We start from the raw sequence: 20,120 nt of genomic DNA on the forward strand, positions 1-20,120 counted from the left end.
GTGTCTTTGGATAAAGAAATCTCTAGCATTTGGTGTGACTGCTGCTGTTTCCTATCACATAGGCCTATATTACACCTTCTCAAAACCAAAGGAAGAGATATTTGTGAGTTTGTATAATAGCACAGTAAAGGGTGGGGAAATATCAAACCCTTTCTACATCCTAAATCCCAGGCACAGTCTGACTACTGGCAGGATAGAACAGCCATAATTACAGGAAAGGCAAAGAAAACTCAGGGGTACACCACCAAGGCAATGGAGATCCTATCAGTCACAACAGACCATCACCCAGCTGTGCAGACTTCTGGAAATCAAAGGCTTTAATTTACTTACAGGCGAATAACATGGATGATGCAAGCAGGTGCAGTGAAAGCACCTATGCTGTGCTGCAGTAATACAATAGAACTGTCCCCTGTTCCACTGCTGTGGCTGAAGGCAAGTCCCTTACATTTTCACCAAAACCATCTTAAAAGAATTGACACTCACCTTCAGTTTAATTGTTCCTTTATCTAAAATGAGAAAGAGAGAGAGCACGTTATTCTTCTCAAGCTAACATGATGGTTAAAGAGCCAGACTGTCCAAGTCTTGCCTACTTTAGAGCTTACACCACTACTAGCAGTGGTAGAACAGCACTACTGGACTTCATCTGCACTAATTTCATTCAGTATTAAGTTGGACATAATTAAAACACTTTGTCTTTCCACACAGAACAGAGGTATCTGTCTTTGATTTGTGCATTTATCCAAATGCACAAGTAATACCACCTCTTTCAGCAATACTCAGTCCTGAAGATACTCAGCACTCAAAATAAGACTAGAAAATAATGATGATGATGCAGATTTTATATCTTTCTTTAAAGTCAACTTACACCTTATACAGCTCCTCAGTGTCAGGCATTCAGGCTTCAAAAGGAAAGGTATTCATAATGAAAGTCTTGAATATCAACTATCCAGGGTTTGTGTGTCTTAGTGTTCCAAAATTATCAGCCTTGGGTGTTTGAGATCACATATATCAAAACCCCATCACCACAACCAACTGAGAACATTTAGTAGCAGCCAAAGAATTAAACAGTAATTTGTTTCCAGTTCTGCTATCACCTAAAGCAGCTCTCTAAGAGAGATGTGCTTCCACAACACCTCAACTTAGAAACTAGTTCTCAAGCTCAGAATTACAGGAACTTACCCAGAACTGTTCCGTGGCCCCGTGACACAGTTTCTCCTTTGACTACTAACTGAATCTGGACCGTCGTCTCCTTGACAGAGTTAAAGATGGTTACACTTATAGCTTCCTCAACACCAGAGCGGAAAACAGAAGGTGCTGCGATCAAATAGCCCCTGAGGAGCAAAATTGGAAGTGGATGGTCAAGAACAGCAGCAAGAGTGGGATCTTTATTTAGAAGCCACTTTATGTATAGCAGAAGGAAAAGAAATTACTATTCTGTAACTTATTTGCCCCAGTAGGGTCAATGCTTGTGACCATCCGCAGTCTAGGTCTGTATCTAATAGGCATAATATGAACATGGGATGCACATAGAAATGAACAGAGCCTAAGTGGCTTATAAATGCTCAGTATTTAAATAGATCTAGTATTTAAAGGAGTAATATTGATCTTTATTGCATATATATTATAAACAAACCTATATTATATAAAGAAACTAAATATGCAACTAGCTAATCACAGAAAATCTGAAGTTCATGAAAGGATAAGGAGGGACCTGAACCTCCAGTAGGATTTGGTAGATAATACTTTGTTTTGAAGCAGTTTAGATGCTTCTCACATTTTACCTCAACTAATCTTCACGGCTTCAACCTGACATACAAAACAAGAAAGGACTCTCAGTGCTGATACTCAGCACTTTCCAAACATCAGGCTCACATACATACGCGTCTCATCTTCCAATCCGCATAGAAGTGGCCCAGAAACTGCAGTTACAAGATTGGGTTCAGATTCTCAGTTTTACTACCACTTTTATTCAATCAGTTACCTCCTGCCAGTTTACAAACCCTGGCAGAAAGGCATTATTTCAGCAAGCACACAAACACACAGTTTTAAAGCCACCCCAGACGACCTCCCATATATGCTACAATTCCTGTGTTTCTCAATGGAATCTGCACCAGTCCTCCGTACTGAATGGCACTGTGCCATGAACTTGTCAACTAAAAGCATTACAGCCCCTGAGCTCTTTGATGCGCTGGGCTGGAAGCAACACATTTACATTCTCTTCGTGACACACCTTTCTGGGTTTTTTTCCTACCCAAAAGGATTTCTTTTGAAAGGAGGCAATTCCTCAAGTGACTCTTTAAGCCCATTTTCTCAGCTGTTGCCTTTCTACAGTTGCATGAGCCAGGTTGCTTTAGTTTGTGATTAATTGTCACTTTGGGATGAGGATGATGGTGTTTTACAGCCCCCCAAGTCATCTTTTATCAAATTCCAAGCCCATGTTTCTCTCTCAGCAGGCCTCATTGCCATGGAGATCCCATTACCCCCAAAGGAAGTTCAGATCCCTGTGGCATTTGACTTAAATTGCATGGGGTACTTGCAGATTCAAAACCTTATGGTTGCCAGGTTTGAAAATTCATTAGGACATTAATAAACAACAATAAAGAATTACTACTTAGCCTGCAAATTCTTGGTAAGACACACATAGCTGATCTAGTTGCAGAGGGAAAAGGAGTACCAGCTGCAGCCAGTATGAGCTGATTAGATTCAAACTGTCACACAAGCACAGCACTACGGTGCCATATGTGAAGCACATGTATTCACATTGTTCTGAACTGCTGCAGCTCCTTCTGAAGCATCACTCTGTTGATACGGTCATTTAAATCACTTAATAAAAGGTGTTTGAATGCTCAGTATTTAACTTGGCTATTAAACAGTTAACTTGACAGTGACTGGACAGATCCTTTAAGCACATTTGACTAACAGCTCTGCCAGGTTATGCCAAAACTTGGCAGGACTAGAAATACTTTCTAGTAAGCAAGTGAAAATAAGTTCTCCATGGCACTTAGTTAATGCAGCTATTCATGATGCTGAGGGGCTATAATAAGCTAGGGTTACAGAACAAAGCAAACCTTAATCAAAGTTAACCTAAACACCCTGGAACAAGTTGTGGATTCAATTTCTACAAGCCAGAGGACTTGCCCAGCAGTGCAATGTTTCTCCTCGGATGATTTTCCCCACAAGAATGCTCTTCGGGAGCAACTAACGTTACCTTCACCCATCCCAAGCACAACGGCAGCCCCTGCGCAACACCCTGGATTCCTTAAATAATTGTTTGCAGATAAAAGCTTTGCAGCCGCTCGCCGGAGCAGCTACAGGCAGGTATTTCTAAGGAGGCTTGCTGCCCGGGTTTTTTTTCGCTTCCCCCTTTCCCTGTGCTATGCACTTTTGCACCGGCGAGTCCAAACGTGCCGCCGGGCTCGGGACCCGCCGCAGCTCGCCTGCCCGACCCCAGCCCCTCCAGGCTTTGTTAAGCGGCCGGCGCAGCCCCCACCGAGCAAAGGGGTTCACTCACAAGACCCCCTCCCCGCCGCTCCTCCCGGTACTTACTGCCGCTGCCGGGGCTGGGCTGCGCTCAGGCTGCAGAGGGTCAGGAGCAGCCGCCAGGCGCAGCCGGGCTGCCGGCGGGGCATGGTGCTGCGGGGCATGGGTGCTCCGAGCCCCGGCGCTCTCCGCGGGCAGGAGGAGCCTTTTGTTCCCGGCGAGCGCAGCCCGAGCTCCCCCGCCGCCCCGCTCCCGGGCTCGGCTCCCCGGTGCCTCTGGCCCCCGCCCCTGCCGCGTCCCCGCCCCCGGGCCGCCTCCTCCTGGCCCCGGTGCCCGCTCGGCTCCGGCCCCGGCTCTTTGTCTGCGGCTCCCCGCCCGCTCCTGACAGCGTGCACCGGGGGAGGGGGCCGGGCCCTACACCCCCGCCCCCGGCGCCAGCCGCCGCTCCGCACCATCACCATCACCAACACTCACCATCCTCCCCGCAGCCCCGCCAGCCGGCCCAGGGAGAGCACCTGCGCGGGCTCCCCCCTTTCCTCCTGCTCACACCCATGCGGGAACTTCTCTTCCTCCAGCTCCCACCGGCTCGGAGCGGGGCGCAGCAGCCCTGCGGGGTCTCCTCCCGCTAACAGCCCCTGCGCTCCCAGGCGCTCCGCCGAGCGCAGCCAAGGAACCGCTTTCCAGCCTTTAACTAGCGTCAGGATTGGTACCACTCTGTCCATGGGCCCTGGTCCACCCATCTCCATGTCGCTGTCCCAGCCCGTGCCTACTACAGGGGCTTGGGACAGGAGGGGGAGCTCGCACTACACCAGCGTGAAGAAGAGGGTGCAGCTGAAGAGTTGCACTCATACAGCCAAGAAAAAAGCCTTTCCAAAGCTGTAACAGAGATTCAAGGTGACACAATAAATGCCCTGTCTCACAGCGATGCACATAGGCATCAAGGAATGATTTCTCTGATCCCTGCTGGAGACAACCCAAGCAATGCAGGATCCCAGACGTGCTTCAACAGAGCTCAGGGCTAAATGAGAACCCTCAGTGTAGGTAGTTTGAATCATGCTCCCCACCACACACCCCTGGCTTCAGGTGAACAGCTGGGAAAACAGGAAAAAAGAAGAAAATCACCACACCTACTTTTCCCCTTGGTTAATGCCATTGTTTGAACTTCAATCCATTCCTTCTAAAAATAATTGATATAGAACCCAGTGTTTTATTGAGCAAAAATACAGATTTGTATCCTGAAGTCAACTCCATAGCTTACCAAAGGCCCTTTCTTCCAGCTCCTGCCAAGAAAAACAGCAAATCAAGTTGCTAAAGCTGCTAAACTTCTAAACTGCTTTTTCTTTCTCTTCAAATTCTTTCCATCACCATATTTCAGCAATGTCATTCCTCGTGAGCACTCAGAACTCACTCAGGCCTGAGTGAGGTTGCCCTGACACCTTCAAAGGCTGCTCAGTCCGTCACTGGAAGAGCAACAGTCTGCATCTTGTTTGAAACTCAGTGGTTTTAATAGGACTTCTCTTCAAAACAATAATAAAACAAGAGCAGCAGCTTGAAATCAGCAGCTTTTCAATATGCTTTAAAGGAATCACCTGTTTAAACCACTCACCGTTAAGTGAACAATCCTCTACTAACACTTGTCTACAGATCCTGCTCTAAGACTTACCCTAGTCCTCAAGATGAGGGTGGAGAACGGAGGGAGCTTTACTTAGCACAGTGAGAACAGTGGAATTATGCTCTCCCTACTTGAATGAGGACGGTTTAGATTGTTCACCACCTCGGGAAAGGTTCTGTTTATTTCTTTTTAATGGGATTTTTCTAGCTCTAGTTCATCTGTGGGAGGAGTTGTAGAATGCCTTGGAGCAGCTTTCAGCTGTGAGCTGAATCAACCTTGCTTGCTGGTGTGCTGCTGGTTAAGCACAACTGCTCCTCTCTTCCTCACTTCATCGTTCATGTGTCTCCACATGACAAAACAACACTGTGAGATCCACCAAGGGACTCTCTCGTGTGCCTCAAATTGAAGACACATGCAAGAAAGCATGAAGTCAAGAAAAGACCTTAACGCATCTTTTCTCTCCATCTTTAAAAGAAATAGGGTGGTTCCTTGGATCTCCCATTCCTCTGACATGTAGAATTGTACTCAAATGGTACTACTCTTGGACTAGGAGTTGTATCAGCTGCAATGGTCCCTGATGTAAGCAAGGCAGTGTCAATAAGAACAGGTAATGCATTTCGTTAAGAGTATGTTAATTAAATACATGAACCCTCTCCACAAATCCTGCACTAGTAGTCTTTCGGGTGACATCAGTTCAGTTGCCATCACACAGGTTTTACATGGAATTAACCACAGTGCCCACCATTCCCATTTGTTAAGAGCTGGATTTTGCTACAGATGTTTCACTAGAACACAAGCTGTATCTTTCCCCACAGTAAATGCAACTATGGCACAGTTAAGATCAACCTTAACTTGCACCGACGCTGTCAAACTTAGGACTCACTTCAAACAGTTTACAACACTCTTAAAATAACTCAGTTTTATACCACAGCTTGGCCATTGCAACTGAACTGGACATGGAAATAGCTAAAAGAGCAGATTCTTCCCTACTGCTGTGTTCCCCTTAAGCTTATTCAAACTTATTCAAACTTTAGAACCATACAGGTGATTTCCCAAGCAAACCAGTCAGGCTTTATGAAAAGCAGCTTTTGAAAGAGTGTGCTAAAATGGGAATGTTTTGGTGTTTTGATATTGAGACAAGCCAAAACACTCAAAGATAAACCAAAATCTGGTAATTCCAAATTCTGTTTCAGCTTCATCATATTCTCGGATACATCCATGGAACCCTGTATGTATGCCTTGGTATTTCCCTGTCTGCAAAGCAGCAATACTAATGTTAAGCTGCTTCCTGAGGGGAACACTTAAGAGCACATTTGAATCCTTTGATTAAAGACAATAAGGAGGCAACATAAAAATTCAGCCCCTCTGCTTTCTCCTGGTACAGCAGCCTATAACTGATGCACAGTACCTCCCCTGTCAAAACAATGATACTGGTAATAGTCCTGCAGAGACCAGGTATGTTTTGGCTGAAATAACAGCAGGCTTTCAAAAAAGGATTATCTTTACACTTAACGCATTCCTCTTTCTACAGTAGACCCTCAAATGGCTCCTCACAGACTCATGCCTGAAATCCATGGGGTAGGTACCAAAAAACTCACAACATGCCATTGAGCATCCATTCTGCAAAGACCCACATTTTCCCTTGGAAAAGCTCTGGGGATGGAAGCAACAAGATTCAGCAATGAACTGGTGAATGCAGCAGAGCCCACCCCTCAGGTGAAGCTCCATCATCTCCAGCATAATGCTAGCATCTTTTTGACCATAAACCTGTGTGTTTCTACATTTCAGAAATCAATGATCATCATGGGGAGCAGAACCCTTTCAAGCCATCATTAACTTCTTTTTAAAGGAGAGATTTCTTCCAAATGGAAAATTTTCTATTTGATATTTACTGACTACAAGAACTATCAGGCAATTACAGTCCCTGAAGACTGCAAGCCATCCTCTAATTACGAAAGTATGTGAAATCCTGTAAATAAAGCTGGAATCAGCTTGGTTTGGGGGAAAATAAAAAAAAAAAAGCTTTAGATATCATTTCAAACTATTTAGTTACTGAAATGGAATTTTCTGTGCTTGCCAAAATGAATCCTATTCAGTGTGATGCAACAGGTGTTGGAATTCCAGCAGCTGCCTGCAACCCACATCTGGTAAGAGTTAGGAGTTTAAAGCAAGTTCTGCTTATGTATAAAAACGATTCATCAGTCAGATCTTTGGCCCATATTCACCCACCCACCCGCCCTGTGCATAGCTCAGATTTTTATTTCCTTTACAAAACACGTAATTCTGGTCCTCACGAAATTTTAGGAATCTTACGGCACTTGTTCAGGTTGAAAGTGTGCAGTCGGTTGGTATGGCTGTACTGGGGTGTCAAAGGTGACGGCCTGCAGTTCACAGTGAAAGGTGTGAATACATCTATATTGGGTTTGACTAGATATGTGAGTTACATCCTGACCTCTTGTATGTTCTCATGATTACTCTGCAGAAGAAAGAATTCCCCACACACACTTCCCATCTGCCTCATAAATAATGTGCAATGCTACAATTGTCAGACAGGTATTTGCCAGACAAAAACTAGAATTAAGAGTAAGCACTAAATAACACTCATTCTTGTACTGCCACTCTCAGCTGTATCTCCTTTTGTTTCCCTTCCCAACTGCAACATTGAAATCAGTAAGGCTACTCATAGGAATCAAGTGGTAGGATCACACCATTAATAATTAGCCCTTTGAACTGCCTCAGCATGACTAACTCGTCACACAGATGACCAGACCTGAAGGCACAGGAAGTAATCCTCACTTTGAGCATACATGTGTAAGTTGTGCACAGAAGCTACTGCAGTAAAACCAAGGCTAATCATTTAGTTTTGTATTCAGTCCTGTACATACTAGATTTCAGTAAAGGTGGGTGAAAAATAAAAACCAGACAAGTCAGCCTTAGGGAAGCCAGAATCATTTGACCTCCCTTCCAATTAGAAAACCACTTGTGTTGGTCATCACATACTGCCAGCAAGAATGAGGTCTTAGTTAATTTTTACAGCATTATATTCATGGTAAAAAACCCCACACCCATTCCCTTAACTCCCAGTTTTGTTCTCCCTTTGTGTTCCTGTGACAGCCTCCTTTCTGTTAGCCAAACACAGGTATCTAATGTAGAAACTGATAACTGCAAATCAAGGATCCCATTGGCTTTGCCACGTTACTGCAAGCTTACAAGCAACGAGACTACATCAGTCCAGATAGAGAGTGGTGGGAACAAGACTGATCCTGCCTCCCGGGAATACAAGCATATCTAGAATAAAATTACAAGGAAAGGAAAAAGAGCACATTTAAAATAAGAACATAATCTGAGTAGCATATAACAGGAAAATGGTATTGAGAATGTAATTATTAAATAGTTCTGCCAAAAATGCTTATGAATCATCTTTAGAACAAGAGAGTGATCTTTTGCAGTAGTACAGCATTTTAATTGCTGACAAAATTATTTCTTCCTATTATTTCAGTCATTCTTATGGGCAGATGCTAACTTAGAACAGGAATAGAACAGTGTACTTAATTCGAAGTGGCTGTCATTAAAACATATGCAGCAGATATTAAACCAAGGATTTATGTTTTGATATGCCACAGGCCATCTCCGAACATCTTACCTATATAAACAAAAAATTTGTTATGTCTCAAGAGGCAAACTGTGTTTGCTTCCCTAACATAACAGATTTAACATCTTGAAATTGCAAGAAACTCGATAGGCCTTTGCATATACATTATCACAGAAATGTTTTTAAAAGGGGCTGATGAGAGGCATTTGAGACTATTCTGCAAAGCTCATCCTCCAGCCTTGTGCTTGCTTTCCAGACCACACACAAATGCAGAGGAAGAAACAACCTAAACTTATTTCTATGAGTTGAATAGGAATGCTCACATAATCACTGGAACTGCTCTTAATTGGTGTGGCTCAGTTGTACATTTCAGAGCTGTTACATCTTCTGCTGCTGTGGTACTCTTTTCATGTCCTGGCAATCACAGTCCAGCCAGCAGTTTGTTTATCATATTCAGTATGAGTTTCCGGATCTCCAACAAAGTGGTATTTACTCCGAGGCAGGGAAGACTGCAGTAATCCAATAAGTTCTCATTAGCCTAAAATGCAGAAACATCTGCTGGGGTCATGAGCTGCTTACTTGCTGTTGATGAGCAAAGAATCAGCTCCATTTGAAGCTAGTGTGAACAAAAGAACTGTAAGGTTGGGAGTAGTGGTCAAGAGACAAATGGCCCTCCTGGGCTTTAGCTCCGCTGTAGCACACCATGGGCAACAGGGATGCTCCCTCACCTTGAGCCCTGCTTACCCTCTTGCACGCTTCCGAGCTGGTGCCCAAAACAGTCAGGCAACATTTACATAACTGAAGAGAACATGGCCGGGGCTCCCCAACCCCACCAGAATCCAGACAGGGCAATCTGTGCAGTGCAAACCTAGTTGAACATCTTTGTCAAAGGCTTTTTAGTCAACTAAGAAAATTTTGCAGTGGATGAGTACTTACATATCTGTGCTCCCCTTCCCTCACAGGTTCTCAGGCCTAACTGGCTCATTGCACAATTTGCTTTCAGTTTTCAGACCTCCACCCCCACCAAAAAATCCCAGCATCTAAGGACACATGAACGTTAAGAATGGGTCAATAAGAACTTCTGGCCTGAAAGATGAATACATCAGTAATAAGTACAGCAGGAATTTACAGAATAAAATTAAATCTACATCGATCCAAGCTACAGAAATAAGAACATTATTAATTCTAGGTAAAAAAAAAAGAAAAAAAGATTGATAACCTGAATAAAAAGAGCCTTTAAGTTGTTCAGGATTCCGACCGATATTCAGAGCATGTGACATTGTCAGAAAACAAGTGGAAAACACAAAATAAGTGGTGTCACATCTGCTTAGCTCCTGCTCCAGTGACTCTGCAGTTCTTTGTTGTTGTTTGTACAGTGTTAAATATAGCAGCATCTAATTCTGTGGCTATTTCAAGGTGGAGGAGCCTAAAACACCTCTGTAAAAAGCCAAAACAGAACCAGTTAAAAAGAACATTCAGGAAAATCAAGATGGAAAAGTCTCAGTTTAAAATAGCTTAGAAACCTTTCCTGGAGAGGCTGAGCTCTTTTATCTAACATTTGTCCTGCCATTTGTACAAAGAATTACCCAAGTGTTCAGTTTAAGGAAAAGAAGGGCCAGAAGGCTCAAATCAACACCTATGCTTCTTCTGTACCAGCGACTGCACGTCCCCAGGCTCTTTATTGTTTTGTACATGCAGTTGGCCTTTAGCTCCAGGACTCCCACTTTGCTTTAGGCTTGTTGCACAGACAACGGCCGCCACCTGCAGCAGTAAGGACGAATTACTGCTCCAAACATTCATGGCCAGAGGAACCTTTCTCCATCACCCTTCTTCAGGGAAGAGAACTAACAGCATTCCACTTGACTGTAAGGTGAAAATGTTTATTGATGCCTCTTGTAGCAGTAACACTTGGGGGGTATGTTTATATATTTATTGCATGAAATCATGGAATAGTTTGGGTTGGAAGGGACCTTAAACCTCATCCAGTTCCAATCCCCTGCCATGGGCAGGGATACCTTCCACTACACAAGGTTGCTCCAAGCCCCATATATACAGCAGTAACTCAGTCGTAGAATATCACTTAACTGAAGAAGATGGGTTTAATTTAAAAGTATTTCCTTAAAAAATACCATCTTTTTTTAGACCAGCAATAAGGTCTACTGTCCGGAAATCCTTGGAAAGACATTCTAACTTATGTCTGTGCAGAGACAGAACTATCAAGACCCTATGAAGTTGATTTTCATTTTACCTCTCCTCCCTCATACTTAGAACCTTCTGAGTCTCGGAATGACAGCTTATCATAAGCAAGTTAAAGGCATGAGGACACAAATATTATCCAAAGAAATATAATAGGAAATATCCTAGGAAAACCAGCTGTTTGATCAGCAGTTTCATCATATAGGAGACTTTCTATCAAGATCTCCATTCATCAAAACCAAACAGCTAACCTATGACTTGACTGCTTAGCAAAGTTCCCCATCCAGCGGCCAACGCTGTAGGTGCAGCTCAGGCCCCTGACCCAGAGCATGGTCCTGCTGGGTGCAGGACCTATGACTTGCGCACTGAACGGCAGATCACATGGGAACTATTAGGTGCAGCTCATCTAAACATGTTTGAGGAAGAAGTGACAGATTAATAGCTCATGGATAGGCTGCTGCCACAAAAATGGCACTGATGTGATATACAAGGAGGGTCTTAATAGCTTGTAGGTATTGGCTTCTCAGTCAGTGCATGGCACATCTTACTGATCCAGTTACTGTAGCTTAATATACTCCTAATTTTTATGAAAAGGAGACAAGAATCTAGTCACACCCTCAGTAATACAACGAAGAAAGCCTGAATAGCATTTCAAGGAGTACAAGGAGAATGCTCCAAATACTTTTGAGCAGGCCCCAAAGCTTTCTAGACACAGCTTAAGCCATAAATGTACCACTGCAGACGATGCAAAGCAAAGCCTTTAAAAAACCATTACAGAAAGAGGTTCCATAGGTAAAACAAAACAAAACAACAAAACAGGATACAGCATGTCTTTCAGAGAGAAATGCATTCCATATGCAAAAATGTAAAGTACATTGAAAAAACATGCCACATCTGGCACGTATGTTCGTAACAGATCCCACTCACCCCCAGGCACTTACTCAGCAGTTAGGTTTGAGGTTTCTCTGAACATTCAGTCTTCTGGCCTCAGCACTTTGGGTGCCAGTAGGTCCTGGCTTGCCACTGGGGCTCATTAGTGCTTGTAAGTCCATCACCACATATATTGTGTAGCACTAGCCCTATGTAAGCCCAGACAGAACCAAAAGCTTCTGTAGAACATCAGCTAAGATACTCAAACATGAAGGCTATTGATACAGCAGTGGAAAATAGTCTTTATTATTAAAAATAAACTCCTTCAAGAGGAGTCAGATGAATACAAAAGCATTTATGATTTTAATAATTTGATTCCGAGACAATTAGGCAACAAATTACCAAAACTTTTCACTTGTTACAAGTAACTTGAGTTCCTTCCAACTACTCGCTACTTACTACCCACGTAGTTTTTCCTCTCAGCAAATCCAGAAATAAGGGACAATAAAGTGTTCCTCCAAAAGCTGCTCATGGAGGGACCAATTACCATCCCTACAGAACCTCCTAACAAGATCAGCAGATGCACAGTACCACATACGCAATTCCACATCTAGATTCTGATATGTTGTCCTGTAAGGAACTCTACTTTGGAAAGAGATGCAAATCAGTGTCCCTGAAACCAGTACAAGAAAGTAAACCAAGAACTTTCATAATACATTGGTTACATTTGCCAATAACTTTTCTTCTTCTTTACCTTTCAGTACTGTCAATGCAGAAAGGGATGAGAAAGGGGTCACAGAAATTCACGTTCAAAAATCAAAGCCTCCTCATGGGACAGCATGTAGAACAAAACTCCTTTTTTCCTTATCAGTAAGCACATGTGCTGCTGGTTTCATGTTCCAGTATAACTGAAAATTTGGACAAGTTATACTTTCATACAAGAAGTAAAAAGGTAACAAATCTGCTGGCACTGACTTAGTAACCCCCCACTTAGCAAAACAATATACAAACTTATTTGAAGTACCAGTGCTTCATAACATCTAGTCCATGCTTCTCTTCGCATTTTCTTTGGTTACTCAGAGAAACTTCTTTACTAACTTCAGAGTACAGGTTCAGCATTCTTGTGAAGCTCCTGGAACAAAGGAAGCAAGTTATATCAGCTACTCTGGAGGGTAACAACTCCTTCTTAAGCCCAAAGCCTGGACATTTGCATCATTCTTCTACCAAGGAGCCACCAGAAGAAAAGAATGTAAACCATGAAGTTTCTTCCCAAAGGCTAGAATTTGGAGGAGAGGAGGGGCAGTTTGCAGGAGGTGGGGACGCGTGGCTTTATGGTCTATCAATCTGCTAAGATTTTAGCTGTAATCTTTTCTGGGGCAACAAAGAAAGTAAAGGAAATATACCATGCTTCATCTCTTTTTTACACTCTCGGCAATACTTTGTATTTGTTGACACAATATCTGAAGGGGAAAAAAACCCAACCTTTTCTGTGCTCCTCATATCTCCTAATGGATATTTACATGGTTATTATTTAAGAAGAGTGCTTCTAGTTCACTTTTCTGTGTCCTGCAGTTCTCCACTCACTTACATACTTGTACTTTATCAGGCCTATTCTTGTTCACCATATTTCTCAGCTAAAGTGTCAGAGAGTGGCACACTAAAGAACCACCTTTGACCATAGGTAAGGTAAGGACACAAATACAGGTGTCCACTATGAACTGAACAGAATTAAACTTAGTGTTACTATCCCCTCAATTCATCCTTCCCCAACATATGTTCTTGATCTATATTGGCAAGATATATGTTTTCCTCTGAATATTTAGCCAATGAGTCTTCAACTGACTGTTGTAAATACCTTTGAAGCTCTTCATCCACTTCCTGAGACATTTCTTTAAGCTCTTTCAGTACGCTAAATGCTTTTGTACTTTCTTCCGAGTAGCTCGGTGTAAGTTCTGTCAGAAGCTCCTCTGAGATCTTTAACTGTTTTCGCAGTTCTTCTACAATAGGAGGTGTTAAAAATACTATTCAAAACTGCAAGTAGTGGTATCAGTTAATACAAGATTACATAACAGCTGCAGTAACTACAGAGACAAGTGAATTAGATGACGGAAACCTACTGTTTGCTCATCTTTCACAAACACACCATGAGAAAACTGTGAAAGCCAAATTATTTTTAGCTATTGTGACCAGCAAGAGGCTATTATAATGGCTAATCAAGCTCTCATTTAGAGTATGTCAAAGATTTTTATGACAAATGCAAGAGAAAGAACAAGTTTTAAACATTCAAAATTCCCTGGTGTTCTGGTTTCATCTGGGGTAGAGGTAATTCTCTTCCTAGTAGGTGGTGCAGTGCTGTGTTTTGGCTTTAGTCTCAGAATAGTGCTGATAACACACCAATAGTTAAGTCGTTGCCAAGAATGTCCTTTCTTACCCACCAGCAGTTTAAAACTGTAACTCTTTGTCCAGACTTCAATATAAACCACAAGCACTAATTTATTAACAAACATTCTCTGATTCTAGACAACACACAATGCATTCAAGCACTAGTTCTGCAAGAAACATGTGCAAGTCTACCCCTCTAACGGAGAAATAAGAGATAACAGTACTTCAGCAACTTTTGTACTTCATCAGGAAGAAACAAGGAGGAAAGCCATGAACACAGTTAAAAGCAAGTTTGAGGAATCAAATTTTCATACCAAGGTATTTTTGCATATCTCCTTCTATGTGAATATTCTTTATGGGTAATTCATGTCTAGTGGCATCCAGGGAAACTGCAAATCTTTTATACTTCTCTTGAAGTTCTTCACAAACAGGAAGAAGGGAAGAAAGTAAATCCATCTGAAAAAGACATGAGGAACCAAAATTTCTTCAAAAGCAAACACAGGTTCAGTTCTGAAAATTAAATCTTAACAGAACTTCATTGTTCATTAGCAACTTGCTTTTTTACAACCAGGCCAGACCTACTTCTGTCTGATGTCTAAATATAAGACCAATAAAGATGTTCACTTCCTGTCTCAGGGCCAGCAGCTCAGCTGTAGACATAACTGTGTAACTGCAGGATGATCATGGGGCTTATGATACTCCCATCTCCTATGTACCAACTGCAGACTGCTCTGACAATCAGTGCTTGACTATTGCATTCCTGACAGTTCTAACTTCTTCCTGACTATCCACGAGGGACAACAAAACAAGGACAAAGGCATTTGCTTAGGTTACTAGAGAGCATTACACGCCGCAACAGGAAGTATGTATTTATTCTGTTTAAGATGCATAAAATTGTACCTCAGCAGGCCACAGAAGCACGGAAACCTCTGAATAAAGGAAATGAAGCTTACCTCGTGAGCTTGCTTAAATATAAGAGAAGCATAAATTGTAATAAAGCCTACCTGTTTGTCTAATGCATCATTAAGTTTTTGCTCTCTTTCTTGGAGTAGAATGTCACGCTTCAACTCACAGAGCTTCTTATGTTCTCTCTCCTTTTCTTCATACAACACTAACAAGTTTTTTTCTGCTTCTTTCTCCAGCTTGGAAAGGTTTTTTTCTGCCTATTATATCCAAAAAATATTCACAGGTTTTTTTCTGCCTATTATATCCAAAAAATATTCACAGCTAAATTAATACTATATCCAGGTAATTAACACATTCTGAATAAACAAATGTAAGCCTTGGACCAGGCCGAAGAGCTTCAGTTACTGAGTTGGAGACCTCATGCAATAAGCACAGTATGTTATCCCCTCCATCTTCTTCCCCCACCCTTGCAAATGGTTTTTGTAAAGGAGAAGTGTACACGTACAGCCCTGAGTGAACAAAGTCACTGCTACAGCCTTGAACTCCAAACACTCTCGTGGCGTTCCTAAAACTTCTGTGCATCCCTACCTCATGAAGAGCCAGCACCAGCTTAACAAATTGACACTGGATTCACTCTAAGAGTTTTCAAAGCAAGTCACACAATTTTACAACCATCAACACAGAAAGTCTCAAAATGCAGCTTTTAAGGATCAGAAAGCACAGACAAGAAATTAAACAATTCCTCAATATCAAGTTCTTCTACCTGAAACACCGAATGCTTGACTGACTCTCACCTTTAGTCTTAGGTAAGTTAAAAGCAGTGTCTGAGATTCCAGTTCTTCTATTGCATCATCAGGATCACTTTCCTCCAAAAAAGAACAGAATATACTAGATCAATTTTGGTATTTAAACAATTACATATTCAAATAAATTACTGAAAGTCCATCTTGTGCCCAGAATCATTATCAGCAACCGTCAACTCAGTGAAAACAACTTGGATTTTTAAGCAACATGTTAATTAAATATACCTCTTTGTTTCACCACTTTTCAAAGCATTTCAGCAGGTAACACTGGTAGAGAACTTGAAGTTTCAATGCTACGTTAAGTGAGATGCCTAAACAAGGCACCTCAAATTAGACTGAATTAACATTAGTGATCTGTGCAAAAATGTCAGAAAATATTTAAAGATAACAAGAATACAAAAAGAAGCCACTTGAGGGGATGCTACAATTGGAGCAGATTCTTTACCACAAGAAATGTAAGTAAAGATTCAGTCAGCATTAGAACACCTTATAAGCAAAGCAAACATCGCTATCAATAGAAAAGACTTATCCTCTGACTTTAGGTCATCCCAGGATAATCATCCCAGTTGTTTTCAAAATTAAAGACAAAATCTTCATTTCATGCATTTCAAAATACATGTGCTTAACAAATGAAAGCAGTGACTCACCTCTGCTTCAAAGTCTCGACATGTACCTTTTTTCTGAGCAGGTTTTGAATCAGAAGGCTTTTTGCGCATGCTTTTATCTGAATCACAACAGAAAAGTTATTGCTCTCTTCTACAGGTATATACAATGGGTTAACATATGTCCTGGGCTCAGCTGTAACAGTTATTTTTCTCCTTCCTAGTAGCTGGTGCAGTGCTGTGCTTCAGCTTTAATCTGAGAACAATGCTGATAACACACCAATGGTTTAGTTGTTGCTAAATAATGCTTATTCTGATCAAGGCCTTTTCAGTCTTTCATGCCCTGCCAGTGATGAGGGGCACAAGAAGCTGGGAAGAAGCAGAGATAGGACACCCAGTTCTGAATTATTGGCTCGGTTTACACCACAACAGCATCCATCAGGTTCTTCAAAGGCAAGGATAATTTCAAAATTATTATGTGTAGCAGTAAAGATGACTTGTGCTCTATTTCTGGCTCTGATGGTAGTCATGAGAAGACGGGGAGCACAGGAGCATTTAGCTTTAATTGACAGTTACAGACAGATGTGATACAATTTTCAGAAGGGCTGATAATCTAACACTCATCTGTTACAGGAACAAATATTCAGAGTACTTTGTCCTTTAATATTTGATTGTAAACAAAAAGAACACACAAAAGATATTTAAAACTGAGATTAATTTAAACCCTGGAGGTCTTAATACCTCCACTTAAAGAACTTGAAATAACATTAGTCTTATTTAACAAAATCTTTTTGTGAATATAGCAGAATACGAGGGTTACTTATCACAAGTTACAGCACATACATCAAAAATAATGAAACAAGGAACTGAGCGTAAGTGGAAGCTTACCACTAACAGCTGAAAGATCTATGTCCGGCAGATCACTTTTAGCCTCATCTAGTAAAGTGGACTGCAAGTAACGTTTCTCAAAATTACCTTTATTTAATGAGCTGGAGGCAACACCTGTAGAAAGAAGCTGTTATCAAACTAAAAGAATTAGAACAGGTTCTGCACAAGTTCACAGTTCCATATTCTTTCAGTAACATGGCAACCTTACACAAGTTTGTATGCATGTACTTACATGCATCATTAGCATACTCCCTCTCTTACACAGGGATAAGTTAGTTCAGGCTGTTATTGTCTTAAACACAGGTCAACACTCAGATGTTAAAAGGAAACAGTTATTTCTTCAGGATATTTCAAATCAAGGCCTTGCAGAAAGCTTTTTGCAACCCAAAGAAATAAAAACTGTTTTACAGACAGGAATTTTTCTGTCCTTTACAGTGGGTTTATTGAAAATATTAAATTAAAGAAAAAGCAGAGCAATGGAGAGGACACAGTAAAAGAGCAGTTCAAACCCATACACAGAAGACATGAGAGGTGCTTATTTTAAACAATCAAATGATGCAATTCCAGATCCAGACAAGAGTTTAATGCACTTGAGTTTACCCCTCTTAATCCCGCATCAAATTAATTAATTCAGGTAACTGGCAGCGGTGTAGTTAATACAAAACACAATCTCTTAACAACATTTTAGAATTGGTAAGAGTTCCGCAGGTTAGAAATACAAACTCACGAAAGAACAGCTTTGAAATTTTGGTAAAACCTACCAGCAGGAGTTTTACATTTCCGAGAAGAAACTAATCTTGGTGTAGCTGCAGATGACGGTTTAGAAGTGGACCTTGCTGAAGCACCCTGACAATCAAGAAACAGGTAAGACTGAACTGTATGCTGTGACTGCAATCAGCACTGTGTCTTACCCCCCACTTGAATGCTGACAATAAACAACTATAATCCCACAGCGGTTTAGTGCTTTACAAGTCATCTGAGCACTCTCCCAAATTCCCCCCCCCCCCACTCTGCATCTCCTCATCACCCGTAACTCCCTCATAACCCCAGCAGTCTTGCTGCCACACGTCCGAGCCGCCCTCATCGTTTCTACCCTTCACTGAACAGCATCTAAGCTCACCAGGGAGGAATCCAAATGCCTCTGGGCGTCCTTCTGGTACTGCAGGTAGCGAGACTTCACGACTCTTCCTCCTGAAAAAGGAGCACGAGAGCTCAGGCGGGCTCACCTCAGCTTCCCGGCTCAGCCGGAGCGGGCTCGCCTCAGCTTCCCGGCTCAGCCGGAGCGGGCTCACCCTTTCGCTCACCTTTCCTCTTTGTCTTGGGCTCTCCTCCGCCCGCCGCAGCAGCCCCGGGGCCACTCCCCTCGGCGGACATCCTGCAGGGGCGGCGCGGGACCCGCCACCAGCGGCAACGGGACTCTTCTTCCCGCCTCCGCCGCGTTCGAACGGTGGCGCGCGAGCGGCGCCGGCCGCGCTCCGGGTCAGAGAGCGCGCCCCCTGTCGGGGCGGAAGAATAGAATCAGCCTCAGAGCCGGGGGGTCACCGCGGGGCTGCTGCAGCGCCTACAGCACGACGGAACCCAAACCTTCCCCAGACCCCCGGTGGGAGGAGGCTGCTCTCTGCAGCTTCATGAGCACGGCGGTGGGGATCCCGGGGCTCCCAGAAATGGCTGGCGAAGGGCGGTGAGCACCACAACCGCCACCTGCACCACAGCGGGACCCCCCGCAGCACTGTGAGGTGACGCTCCCAGCACTGCGGTTCTTCGGCTTTCACACAAATCCGCCCGCTCTTGCTCCTCGCTTCCTACCTCAGAAAGCAGCCGGCGAGCACCGGTTCCCGCTTTGGGAAGCTGCAGACGGGACTGGGCCAAACCGAGCACCAACAGCCTCAGTCCCGGGGCGACGCTTCGCGTTTCCCGCCCCGGCGCGGCCCGCCCTGAGCGCGGCGCTTGCGCCGTGTGCACGCAGCGCTGAATGGGCGCCGCCCTGCCTCCCCCGGTACCCGGAAGTGGCAGAGCGGGGCCTGTGGCGGGAGGCGGTGCTGGTCGCCAGCGCTTCACCCACCGGCTGAGGTAAAGGGCGGCGGAGCGCGACCCTGTGCCCCTGATGGGTATCCTCTCGTCTTCCTTTCTCCTTTCTTTCCTTCTTTCCTCTTTCTCCTTTTCTGTGGGTGATTGAGCTCTATAGCGGTGCCACTTCAGCGGGACCGGTTCTCCCCCCGAACCTGGACGCTGTGGGGCGGGCGGAGGAGTCCAGTGCGTATACAGAGGGATTGGGGGGTGTCTGGCGGGCGGGAGCTGCGGGGCTCTGCCGCTTCCCTCAGGAGCCGTGCCCCTGGGCGGCGGGCGCTGGAGAGGGCGCTGGTTGGGGCCGGGGGGGGCGCGGATTGGAGCTGAGGGGGTTCCTCACGCCCGGGGGGCAGCGGCTTGGCTGCTCGCTCGTTTTGCATCTGATGTGCCCGAAGAGCGGGACGTGCCCGAGGGGAAGGAGCGCTCTGCTCCGCGCCGCCCGCCGGTGCCTCCCTTCTCTCGGGCGGCGTTAGCTTCCATCGCCCGTTACTGGTCTTAAGCGCGCAGCGTTCTGCTGTGCCATGGGACGTCTCTAGGTCTCGGTGTGAGCAGCCTGTGAGCTCTCGTACGAGTATCTCAGCATCGTTCAAAAAAACCCGCTGGGTTCTTTTGTTTCTTTGTTTTATCTTTGGGCAACTCTTGACGATATCAGTGTCGCTAGTGCGTTGAGGGCGTGCTTTATCACGGTGACCGTCGTTGCCTAACAGATACATGTCTTCAGC

General features: G+C 43.8%; 3 protein-coding genes across 10 annotated transcripts in view; 1 reads left to right on the plus strand and 2 right to left on the minus strand.

Moving 5' to 3' along the window:
• The window catches only part of CPAMD8 (C3 and PZP like alpha-2-macroglobulin domain containing 8), a 44,840-nt gene extending 41,058 nt beyond the window's left edge, over nt 1–3,782 (minus strand). Inside the window, exons 1-3 of one of the 2 annotated variants that reach the window (XM_061355882.1) lie at nt 3,547–3,782; nt 1,180–1,331; nt 484–506 (exon numbers count right to left, since the gene is read on the minus strand). In XM_061355882.1, the coding sequence (XP_061211866.1) occupies nt 484–506; nt 1,180–1,331; nt 3,547–3,644 (273 nt within the window). In that variant the 5' untranslated portion in view covers nt 3,645–3,782. The remainder of the gene's footprint in view (nt 1–483; nt 507–1,179; nt 1,332–3,546) is intronic. The other variant, XM_061355883.1, reaches the window with a different exon arrangement.
• An 8,246-nt stretch (nt 3,783–12,028) lies between these two features.
• On the minus strand, nt 12,029–20,111 carry HAUS8 (HAUS augmin like complex subunit 8). The gene is made up of 11 exons (XM_061355717.1): nt 19,739–20,111; nt 18,636–18,827; nt 18,452–18,522; nt 18,093–18,225; nt 17,332–17,445; nt 16,489–16,565; nt 15,833–15,904; nt 15,137–15,295; nt 14,447–14,588; nt 13,606–13,747; nt 12,029–12,882 (listed from the first exon to the last, which is right to left on the minus strand). The coding sequence occupies exons 1-11, from the start codon at nt 20,109–20,111 to the stop codon at nt 12,762–12,764; spliced, it is 1,596 nt and encodes a 531-aa protein (XP_061211701.1). The 3' UTR covers nt 12,029–12,761.
• MYO9B (myosin IXB) overlaps nt 19,251–20,120 on the plus strand; it is a 42,085-nt gene continuing 41,215 nt past the window's right edge. For 4 of the 7 annotated variants that reach the window (XM_061355889.1, XM_061355887.1, XM_061355894.1 and 1 more), the window contains exon 1: nt 19,251–19,401. The gene's annotated coding sequence lies outside the window, so the exon portion shown is untranslated. The remainder of the gene's footprint in view (nt 19,402–20,120) is intronic. The other 3 variants (XM_061355888.1, XM_061355890.1, XM_061355892.1) reach the window with 1 other exon arrangement.

This window comes from Neopsephotus bourkii, unplaced genomic scaffold (genome assembly GCF_033783945.1).
Source record: "Neopsephotus bourkii isolate Nb327-2 ecotype Australia unplaced genomic scaffold, CSIRO-AGI_Nbou_v1 NB_838, whole genome shotgun sequence".
NCBI classification, from domain to species: Eukaryota; Metazoa; Chordata; class Aves; order Psittaciformes; family Psittacidae; genus Neopsephotus; species Neopsephotus bourkii.

What these genes read in the sequence shown, in the direction of transcription:
- HAUS8 (XM_061355717.1), bottom strand. Translation starts at nt 20,111, where the DNA reads ATGTATCTGTTAGGCAACGACGGTCACCGTGATAAAGCACGCCCTCAA. An exon ending in TAACTTACCTAAGACTAAAG is followed by an intron (nt 15,296 to 15,832) that starts GTGAGAGTCAGT and finishes TGGATATAATAG; the next exon opens with GCAGAAAAAAACCTTTCCAA. An exon ending in GTGGATGAAGAGCTTCAAAG is followed by an intron (nt 12,883 to 13,605) that starts GTATTTACAACA and finishes CCTTTGTTCCAG; the next exon opens with GAGCTTCACAAGAATGCTGA.